Below are 11,297 nucleotides of genomic sequence, written 5' to 3'. Positions count from 1 at the left end.
GTGGGCTGTCGCTGCGCCCAGACCACGCGCGGTGGGTGGGGGGGGGGGGGGGGGGGGGGGAAATCAGGTTTGCAATGTGCCTTGGCCCATGAATGTGCTTTGCAGCTCCCAGAGCTGCCAAGATGTTGATGGTGGCACCTGCAGTGCCTCCATCGCCGCTCTGGGCAGGGTGAGCCACTTTGGGACAGCTCTGGGGCTGCGGATCCCCTCCCCGACCCTGGCGAGAGGCAGACTCGGAGCAGCCGAGCAAGGTGGGATTGCCCAGGCAGCCGGGATCTCTGCCGGGACTAATCCTGCCGCCCCTTATCAGATGCTGCCACCTTGCCTCCGCTCGCTCTGCCAGCCAAGCCGGGCGCAGCTTGTGTTATCCGGCCCTTTATCCCCCAGATTAGATGCTTCACAGTGGATTAGTATGTCACATTCTAATGCAGAAAAATTGATGATTAAAAAGGAGTTTTTCCTCTGTATTATTCCCCACCTCCGCCCCCTCTCCACCCCGTCCCCGTGGGCCCAGGCAGCCCAGCGCCAGCCGTGGGCACTGGTGATGCCGCGGCACTGGGTGATGCGGGAGCCCTGTCCCTGGCTCGCACAGGGGACAGAAAACCAAAAGTCCCTTTTTGAGACTGTGCAGGGCTGGGGCACTCGGTCCCGGCTGCTTTTGGTGGCAGGGGTCGGGTGGTCCAGGTCCCTGTGCCATCCTGCCCCAGGTTATCGGCTGCAGACCCAGCATCTGCAGCACAGGACTTTAATAAAAAGCACATTATGGTGAGTAATGCGCTAAGTGGACTTCATTACGGACCCGGGGCCTCCCTGGCTCCCGTTGTTCCATATGATTTCCTATCAGATGAGCCTTATCTCCTCTCCAAATGCTTCCATTTAAACTCCATTAATCTTTCAAAGCTTCCCTGGGCCAGTGCTGCCGAGCACTTCCCAGTCAGCCCAGCCGGGTGCTGGTGCTGCTGCCCCGGGCACAGAGGCCACCCGCAGCCCCGCTGGCTCGGGGTCTTTGGGGGGGCTCGGCCGGGACCCCCTGCAGCAACACGGGCGGTCGAGCGCGTATCTGCGGCTGGGCCCTTTGCCGTGCATCCGCTGCGACGGCTCCTATGGCCACCTTATCCTTCTTGCTGGGGATCTATTTACGCTGCTATAATTGAAATAGTTTGTAATGCTGAGAGCTTTCTGGGTGATTTACCCGTTGGTGGCTTCCCTTTGTGCCGTGGAGGGTCACTGGGACTGTGCCGACAAATGCCCTGCCGGGATGCGGAGGATGCTGCTGAGGTAGGTGCTGCTAATTCCCAGGTGGCTGGGATTATTCTGTGTGGACACTTATTCCAAAGCTTTTCTGTGTTTCCTCCTGATCACAAATTACCCATAAGCAGGTTGCAATTTTTTCCGACATCCTTCACAATTGCTTAGACAGTTCGTGCAAGCAGATTCAAGCCGATGGTTTTATTGGTGGGGGGGAAAAAAAAAAATTGTATTCCTATCTGGTTTTCTTGCTGTGTTCACTCGCTCTGGCTCTGCACGCATCACGGTTTTCAAATCTAATCTAATCCAAGCAGGGTGGTTACGCAGCCCTGGTATGCGGCTGCTCTGGATGGGTCTTCCTGTTGCTTTACTGGGCCATGAGGCTGCTGGGAGAGCAAGGAGCAGGGGGCTTAAAATCCCTGATAAAGTGGAGGGTGAGTGGGAAGGACCCTGCCCCAGCGCCGTCCCATGCTCCATCTCTGTCCTTACTGTAAAAGCCTGGATATAAATGCACCAAATCCTCCATACAGAGGAAAAAAAAAAAAAATCCAGAAAAATAAATAAAAGGTTATAATATCCAAGTGTCAAGGCCTGTATAAATAAATAAGAGCCTGAGATGGTTAGGAGCTTCTTGAGTCATGGTTGTTGCAGGAATTGCAGAGATGCCTGCTGCTTAGAGAACCCTGACTCCGGCCAAACTCTCTGCAGGCGATAAAACAAAGGAGTCTATAAAAAGCCAGATAAATTAAAACTGAGGCAAAAGGCCATGAGACAGTTAATTTCCCAGATCTCCCCGTGGAGATCTCTGCCTCCTGCGTGGCCCTGCATGCTCGAGGGACCTGCCCCGCTCCTCCCTGGCTTCTCCCCACTTGATATCAGGGGGAGAGAGGGGAAAATGGCACTAGGAGGTTTCCTGGGCAGATTCTTTGAAATACCCAGTTGGCAAAGGTGCCACGTACCTCGCTGCCACTCAGCCTGGGTCTTGGATAAAGACCAAAGGGAGATTAAGGGGGAACAGTTTGGAAAAATACGATATGCTGGTGGTGGTCCAGGGCTGCGTTTCCAGCCCGCGGCTTCCTTGGGGTCCGGCGTCCGTGGGGCACGCGTGCCCAAGGTCCCCCATCCACAGCCATGACATCCTTGCCTCCGTTGCGGCCGGATAGCACTCGAAAGCCTCCTCAGCTCTTCCAGCAGCCACAGATGCCATTAAAGCTTATTATTAATAATTAATAATTCATTCGTTAATGATTCTTTATGTGCCAAAGGCATCGCAAGAGGAGCGGGAATGCCCTGAGGTGCGTCTGCGCTGCTCCAAGCTCTTGGCACGACACCTCCGGGTGCGCGTGGTGCGTCTGGGTGTGCAAAGTGCTCCCGGGTGTGCGTGACACCTCCGGGCGTGCAAAGTGTTTTGGGTGAGCGCGACACCTCCGGGTGTGCCCAGCACTCCCGTGCAGGGTCTGCTGCTGCGCACCGTGGCTCCGGGTACGGCTGTGCGTGCTGCTGGGGCTGGATGTTGCCCCTGGGCAGGTCCAGGGACTAAATAACCCCCTGGCTGGACCTGATCCTGATCCTGCGTGTCCTCCTCTCTCCTATCCTAATCGCCTGCCAGGGTGGGCGGGAGTGATGTTGTTCAGTGCTTGGAGGTTTGAGACGCTAAATGATTTACCTACTCTGTTGCAGAGCTCCTAATGAAGCGGCCACGGGGCACAGGCACACGTCTGCCTCCCGCCATGCTGTGCCCAGCGCCGACGTCCTCGTCTCGCTTGTTCCCGACCCTCTTCTGTGCCGGCTCAGCCGAGATCGTGGCGGGTTCAGTGGCACTGCTCCCATGCAACGGTGCCAGGGTCACACCGTGGCGTTGCTGTCCTGCTGCAGATTGAGTGTGAAATGCAACTGGCTTTGAACAAGAGCTGCTGTCTCCACGTTAGCGTCAGCACGGGGTAAGCAAAGCCCCAAGTAGCCAAGGGATCCCCAGTCCTCCTGTCTGTGCCCCGCAGGTGGCCGTGTCTGGAAAAACCTTGGATGAAGCTGGGAAAAGGAGGCAGCCGAGGAGCAGCGCTCGCCGGCGTCTCTGCTCCACGCCCGAGGGCTAAACTGCTCACGGCTGCTTTCTGGATGATTTGCTTTCAGCAAAATACCATGATACTCGAAAGTCTCCGAGCTGCCGATGAGCTGCCGGAGTCAGGGCACTCCCGACCCGCTGTGGTTCCTGGGAGAGCCGACTCGCCATCAGCAAATGGCTGCGGTCCCGTCCGCGGCTGCGGTCCTGTGCGTGGCTGCTCCTCTGCTCCATCACCTCCAATTACTTTGCACCAGGCAGCCCGTGTCCCACTGGGTTTGCTTCGTTTGTCTGGAAAACGATGCAACCTCTGGGGTCAAACAATGCTGCTGTTCAACAGCAAAGAGAAGCCCATGTGGAGCATGAGCCCGGCCGGGAGTTTCCAGATGATACAGCTGGGGATGGCGTGGCCCGGCCTCGGGGACAATCACCGGGATGCCGGAGGTGAATCACCCCTCGGAAATAACAGATACATGCGAGCAGTTTCAAAAGCTTATAAGTTATTTAGGAGCCCATGTACCGCTTTAAAAAGTGATTTACATAAATCACTTGAATGTCTTACAGAATTTGTAAAAGCGCCGGCTCTGTCGGCTCCCCAAACCAGGAGGATGACACTACTTTGGGGCCAGTGGCTGACCCTGCCGCCCACGTGTGGTCCCCAAGTTGCTCTTCCAGAGCCAGATGGGCCCATGTGGTTTGTTTATTAACTGTCTAAAGCTCCAGGAAATATCTGGGTATCAGTAATTCCCGCGCCCGGTCTCTCCAGCTGTGTTGGAGATGCTTTTCACTCCAGCTCTATGATTATCCACTAACACTGCACCGCAGGGGAGCTCCGCTCACCGCGGGGCTCTCGGGCTTGTGACTGCCACAGCTCCACGCGAGGCCGTGGGGTGCTGTGGGCTGGACGCCTGGGTCCCCTGGTGGGTGCTGGGGTGTGGGTCCCGTGGGGCTGAGGGTCAAGGTAAAACAGGGAGACCAGCAGCAGCCCCTGGTTGAATACCCCAAGACCAGCAACCTGAGCGTGCCCCATTGTACCCGTCCCTCCGAGCTCCCATGGGTGCTGAAGGACACCCCAGCACCCACCAGCTGGGCAGGTTTGAATGACATGAGGGGTTTTTGGGGGGGGGGGGAAGAAAAAGCTACGGTGTTCCTGGGGTGGCAGGAGCTGACCCCCACCCAATGCACGCTGGCTGGAGCAAGGTGGGCTGTGAGCGGGGAGCTCAGCAGGGTGCAGAGAGGCTTTGGGGGTGCAGAGGGGCATGCATTGGGGTTTAGCAGGGCGCAGAGGGGCACAGCAGGATCTGGTGGCGTCCACTGGGGTTCACCAAGGTGCAGTGGGGTTCAGAAGGGCAGTGGGGAGTTTCGGCAGGGTGCCATGGGGTACGGCAAGATGCCGCTGGATCTCTTTTTCATCACAGCAGCTCCTGCTTTGCTCTGGAGATGGGAGGAAGGAGGAGAGGAGGAGTGTGGTTGGGGTTTGCTGGGACTGCTCCAGACCTTTCCTGCTCCCTCCCTTGCTCTTCCTCTGTGCACTCGGTTTTTCTAGGGCAGAGGATGCAGAATCCAATGCAAAAGGCAGTGGCATGATCTCCATGTCAAACTCAATTCTCCCTAGTGCCAGCTCAGCCCTGGAGCCTCATGGAAATGGTCCAGAGGTCTTAATCTTCTGCAGTTTATCAAGGATGTCCCGTGCGCTCTGCCCCAGGGCTCCCAGCTCCCATGCCAGGCTCAGCCGCTGTGCCCTGAAGCAGGACAGTGACGAGGATTTGGGGACACAGCTCTCCCCCGGGACGGGCTCACGGGGTGTGAGAAGGAAAAGCTGCAAATGCACATTGCACTGCGCTAGGCATGGCTGCTCACATCACCCCTGGCTGCACCGACCCCCAAAAAGGGGCTTCACGAGCACGGGGCACCATCCCGAGGTTTAGTGCTGGTTTTACGTGGGGCAGCCCCAATTCCTGTGCCACAGGCCATGCTGGGCCATGGAGAGGAAGCTTATCCTCTGTGTTTCTCCTTTTTTTCCCGGGATGGAAAGAAAATTAATGGGGTTTAGGGCCCAGAGAGAGGACTCCTGGGCCTTTCCCTTGCTGGGCGAGGAGCAGATCCATGGGGGATGAGCAGGGCTCCAGGGGCCCTTTGCCGGTACGACGAGGGAGAGGAAACGCAAGCTGGGAGCTGGCGGGGCCACGCATTCCCGCAGAGGAGCGAGGGCTTGAACTTATAAATAATGAAGTAGCAAGCGTGAAACATTGATCTCTGCTGCTAATGAACACGTCAGGGAGCACAGACCCAAAACGGAGGCGACAGTGAGGGCGATTCCCCCTTCCCCGCAAAGGGGAACTGGGCAGCCACCCCCTGCCCACTCCATGCGTGGCCCAGTGAGCGCAAGGCTCCGGGCACAGCCTTGGTGACGGGGACATCCTCAGCCCATGTTTCTTAGGGCCGTGCCCTGAGAGGGGTCAGGACTTGCCCCTCAGCCTTGTGTTTGCCCCTCCGGGCTTTAAGGTCGTGCCAGGATTTGGGGGCTGGGGAGAGGAGACGGCTGCACCTCCCTCTGTTTCCTCCTCCCCATCCTGGACCGCTGCAGGGGGGGAGATTTGGTGGATGCCGGACACCTCCATGGTGCTGGAGGGGCTGTGAAGAGCCAGGGCAGAGCTGGGATGGGCCAATTGTTTCCCCCCGGGTCTTCTTAGAGGGTTCAGTCCCCTGTACGGGATTAGTCCAAGCTTGGTCAGCTCCACCTCTGTCCCTGGAGCATCCCTGCATCCTGCACACGGCTGCTGCTGGGGAGCACCCAGCCCCTGTGGTTCACTGGTTAGGGTGGGCGCAGATGGAGGGGGGTCAACAATGCCAGGGACCCCCTGATGTGGCCTGGTGATGACACAGGATGAAAGAGGAGGTGGGAAAAGCCCAAATAATCCCAGGATGGGCTTCCCCATGGCATCCGGCACGAGTCCTGTGTACCAGGGGATCCTGTCCTGGCTGCAGGGTGATGCTGTGCACTGGGCTGGGGTGCTGAGACCAAGCCCACAGCCCCTGTGGGATGCTGCTGAGTGGGTGCATCACTGGGGGGGCACACGGGCAGTGGGGGAAGGCCCTGGCCTGCTGCGGCTGCCCCCCCCAGTGATGCTCTCCCGCTGTCCGGCAGTGTGAGGGGGCACGTGGGCAGGACACAACTCCTGCCACCTTATTGTCACCCCCCCATATTTCAGCTACGGCAGCCCCTCATTTGCATTCGCCGCGTCTCCCCCCGAGCCCTCCCTTCTGCCGGGGACAGATAACGCGGCAGCCGCGGCGTGCCGGGGCCGCGGTGCTGGCGGCAGAGCCGAGGCTCTTCCCGTCGCCTCCTGCGCCGGCCAGCATCAGCATGCAGCCAGCATCGCCTGGGTGGCCGCTTGTTCCCCCCAGCTGATCCCATCAACCCCCCCAGTTCTCCCCACTGGCCATGGCACTGAAGTTAAATGGCTGCAAAGGGGACAGGCGCAGGGAGAGGACCGACATGCATCCCTGCCTGCATGCAGACAGCTCCCCCCCCCCCGCCTGTGGGGTCTGGGCAGCCCAAAAATCCTCCCTGGCAAGGTCCCTCTCCGCACACAGCATCTCCCCTATATCATGGAGAGGAGAGGGGCAGCGCTGGCCGCAAAAGCACCCGCTCGGGGTATCCCACTAGCCTGGACGGTGCAAGGGGCTTCCTGACATGCAGAGGTGAACACAGCTCCTGCACGGGGCGGTGGGACCCCCATCAGGGCGGCGCAGACTGGGGGGATGCTGGTGCATCGCCGGGTGGTGGTCCCTGGCACCCATGAGCCTTCACCGGTGCCAGCAGGCCCAGAGCAACACCGAGCCTGGCTCAGCCGGGGCGGACACGGTCCGAGCTCGGAGGAGGGAGCAGCGAGGCGGCAGGAATTAACCTGTCAAACCAACCCGTCTAAAAGCTTCAGTGAGCTTCGGGACCCCTAGGCAGGGAGGGGGCAAAGGTTTCCTAAATAGCTCAGCGAGACAGGGCGGCTGCCGGGACCCCGCGCGCAGGCAGCACCATCCCCATCCCCGCCACGCACAGCCCTGCCTGTGCGAGGCTGCAAGGGGAATCCAAAGAGCAACATAAACGTAGCACAGAGCCAGCTTTTTCTAATCAAATCCATTAAATCATCCCAACCTGCTTGCAAGGAATAATCCAGGCAGGAATAACAAACCAGCTGCGAGTCTATTTTGCTTTTGCCGGTTGGAGGGGTTGCAGAAAGCAGGGTATTTGGACCCCAGCAGATGAAAGTAGGGAGCCGGGATGAGGGTCCCTGAGGATGCTTCGGCGCAGAAAACACGACTGTGCACCGGGAAGAGCCCGGCGTCGAAACCGGCTGGTGGCCACACGCAGGCAGGGACCCGGTCCCACTCGCTAGCCCCACTGGAGAGGATCCAGCCCCCTCCAGGCTGCAACTTGCCTCCATTTAACAAATAAAACGCCTGACGGCTGACAACAGAGAACTGCTCTATGTAAAGAGCCCATCAAGGGAATTTAATGCAGATGATTAAAATCACCCAAATTGTGCTGGGACCTGGGCAGCAGCTCCGTGGACGCCCAGCCGGTGCCTTGGCGTGCTCGGCAGCTTCGTCCTCGCTCGGCGTGGGATGTGAGTGGGACATCCCTTGGCTGGGGATGAGAATGGGGACCCCGAAAAGCGCAGAGCTGCATGCTCAACGCTGGAGCCGGCTCAGGAACAGCCACCCTGGCTGCCGAATTTATTAGGCAGCACCCGAATAGCCGGCACTGTTTAATTCCCAGCTGGATGGGGGAGAGGCAGCCGCAGGGGGATAAAGGCTTTATTGTGCGCTGGATCCGTGCACCAGTGCGACACGCAACCTCCGTGGTGGGGCACAACGCCGTGCCATACCACCAGGACCTGCTTTCCTAAAGGGATTGCGGGGTTCCCTCAGGTCCCTGCTGGCCATCGCCGCGGCTCTCCCTGCTTTTCCACTGGTGCCTCCTCATCGCGCAGCAGTTTCCAGCGTGAAGGTTTCCAGCCCCGCATGCACCACCCAGCTTTGCAGAGCCCAAGTGATCCCGGGAAACTTTGCCCACCCAGGAGCACCCTGTGCAGCAGCACTGAGCAGCACGTGCTCCTGGGGGGCACCTGGACCTCTAAAACCCAGCGGCATTCCCTGGCATCCCCTTAATGAAGATGCTGCCAGTCCTTTCTGAGCTGAAAGGAGGCAGGAGCGGTTACAGGCGGACAAACGCCCTCCTTGCATGGGGGAAACACGGCACTGGGCCGGGGCTGCGGGGGCACTCACCACTTTGAAGTCTTCAGGGGTGCATTGCTCCCCGCGGAAGAAGCAGGACAGCAGCATCTCCCGGATGTCGTGGCCAGCCCGGTCATAAAACTCCAGCATGTTGAAAGGTTTGGGCTTGAAGTTTCGGAAGTTTGCCTTGTCCTGTAGGATTTCCAGCTGCTTCTCGTCGGCGGTCTGAGTGTCTGGGATCTCGTATCTTAGGGGAAACAGGCAGAAGCTCAGGCTTGACCACGGCATCTGTTCCCGCTGGCAAAAGCCATTTGGGCCTCACACGAGCTACTTCTACCCTGACCCTGGCATGGGCTCAGCAAAGTCTCAGGCACTTTGCACGTGGCATTTTCAGAGCATTCAACAGCACAAAGTGGCCCAGAGGCACGTGAGAGACAGCAGGAGGATGGGCGAGAAAGAGAAGCTGGGCAGCGGCAGTGGCCACATACCAAACCCATCTCACTTGCCCCAGAGCTGGTCCCACAGCACCGGTGCTGGTTGATGTCAGCACAGCCGCCTGCCCTGCGCCTTTGGTGGCATCACGACTGCAGGCGATGGCCTCGCCGGGATGTGGGCTGAGTGTGCTGGGTCTCAGCCCCCGCTCTCGTGGCTGCAGACCTCTCCCCGGGGCACAAGTCAGGGCAGCGGTGAAGCCTTTTGGCAAGCGGCATGGGCAGGTAGTGCACCTTGCTGCCGGCACCAGGCTGAGGGCAGTGGCTTGGCAGCACCAAGGAGCCGCTGCAGCCGTGGGGACGGGTTGGGGAGGGCAGGCGAGGGGCTCCCCCGTGAATCCTGCCACCGCAGAGTCCCACGGCCCAAGGAATGGCACCGACCTCCGGTCCTGGTGCGTGGGTGATGCTCAGCGGCTTCACCTGCTGGCATCCCCAGCCTCGCTGCATGTGTCAGGCACCCAGGACGTGATGCTGGAGCCATGCATGCTGGATCCACCCTGCAGGCATCCCAGGGTGGCCCTGGCCTTGCCATATGTGCCGCGCACCGGGGACGGGAGCCGCGTGTGCCAGATCCATCCAGGGCAGCCCAGCGTGGGAGCCATGTACCCAGGAGCAGCAGCAGGACCTGGCAGCTCTTGGCTGCCGGTGTTGCCGCACAGTGGCCACATCCAGCTGCAGAGCTGAACTAACTCAGGATCTGCTTCCGCACGGAGACTAAGGAGATGCTCTCCACGCCAGTCACGGAGCGCACCTCTCCAGCACTCGCTGCCCCATGCAGTGGGGGGGGGCTGGGACCACGCGCGGTGGCCTGCCCCGGCACACAGAGACGTCACCCGGGACCATCTCAAAGCACCGGCACCCACCTGTTATTGAGCAGGGCAAGGAGCTCGCCGGCGTGGTACAGGTCGTTCTTGGTCACCCGGCTGAAACGAAACTCGTTGAGGTTGCAGAAGGTGACGGCGGGGAAGGTGAGCCTGGTGGCCGCCACCTCGTCCAGCTTGGTGACGTGGGGGTAGAGAAAGTAGTACTGGATGCGGTTGGTGCAGACGAGGGCGAGCAGCGCCAGCGAGCCCAGGAAGCACAGCGCCCAGACCACGCGCTTCAGCGACAGCCGCTCGTACGAGAAGATGTGCGAGAGCCCGTGGAGGGTGGAGCTGCTGGCGAAGGCCTGGATGCTCACCGGCTGCCCGCTGTCCACCTCCTCCTCGTCCACCTTCAGGTCCATCATGGTCCGTGCCGGCACCCTGGCGTGGCCACTCTGCCGAGAAGGGAGACCCGTGGGTGCTCGGTGCCGTGGAGACCTCGTGGGTGCTGCCGCTGCCCGGCCCGCGGCATCCCGGCACGGGGATGCCGGGGATGCACCCGGCAGCCCTCACATGGGGCAGATGCTTTGCTGCGCCCTGCTCTTCCCCCCCAAGCCTATATATATACACACACATACATGTATATATATATTTTTTTTTTTTTTTTGGGTGCAGCCTCTTGCATTTCCTCTCCTCCCACCTCCTCTCTGCCCTCCCCATCCTATAGCAGGACTGGGGTGCTGTGCCCCGCTCACTCCCCAGCATCCACCCCTCCCCTCCCACCTGCTCCCCCCTTCTCTCTGGTCCCCCTCCGCCTCCCCCAAATGGCACCGGCGCATCGACAAATAGATGAAGGAATCGAGGATGCAAACCTGGAATCGGGGCCAGCGGCCGTGGCCGGAGCTGGGCTCGTTCTGCTCCGCGACGGTGGCTGCCGCTGCTGCGACGTGGGTGCTGGGGCTGGGATGAGCCTCCCTCCACCTCTTGCCGCTGGGTGGGAAGACGGGAGCGGGAGAAGCGCAGGCACGGAGGGTGCGAGAGGCACCGAGCCCGGCAGCGGCGGGCGAACCGGAAAAGAAGGGGGGGGTGTGGGAAATTAAAAATAGCCTCGGTGGTACCTTGGTGCAAGCGTGGGAGCGGGGATGCGCCGGGGCCTCGCTCAACGCCGTGCGGAGGGACCGGAGGCGACCATCGCCGGAGAGGAGGCAGCTGCCGGGTGCGAGGAGAAAAAAGGGGGAGAAGGCAGGCGAGCGGGAGGCTGCTTCGCTGCCAAACACATGGATACCTCCCCCTGTGGCTAGCTGGGAGCTGGTGATTTCTTCAGATGCATAATCCGCATGAAGTCATTGTCTGGGCGCTGGTGGGGCCGGAGGCCGCGGAGGGGTGCCGCAGGCCGGTGGGCAGCGAGGAGAAGGAGGAGGAGAAGGAGGGGGAGGAGGAGGAGGAGGAGGAGGAGGA

General features: G+C 60.2%; 1 protein-coding gene across 1 annotated transcript in view; it reads right to left on the bottom strand.

The window, feature by feature from the left end:
• Window positions 1-10,264, bottom strand: part of ASIC1 (acid-sensing (proton-gated) ion channel 1) — a 17,748-nt gene extending 7,484 nt beyond the window's left edge. Inside the window, exons 1-2 of the mRNA XM_010566507.1 lie at window positions 9,900-10,264; window positions 8,597-8,792 (exon numbers count right to left, since the gene is read on the bottom strand). Of these exons, the coding sequence (XP_010564809.1) occupies window positions 8,597-8,792; window positions 9,900-10,264 (561 nt within the window). The remainder of the gene's footprint in view (window positions 1-8,596; window positions 8,793-9,899) is intronic.
• Window positions 10,265-11,297: the final 1,033 nt, after the last annotated feature.

This window comes from Haliaeetus leucocephalus, unplaced genomic scaffold, assembly GCF_000737465.1.
Source record: "Haliaeetus leucocephalus isolate CR32 unplaced genomic scaffold, Haliaeetus_leucocephalus-4.0 Scaffold214, whole genome shotgun sequence".
Lineage (NCBI taxonomy): Eukaryota > Metazoa > Chordata > Aves > Accipitriformes > Accipitridae > Haliaeetus > Haliaeetus leucocephalus.
Note: the sequence above shows the minus strand (reverse complement) of the source record. Positions and strands in the feature narration are given on the sequence as shown.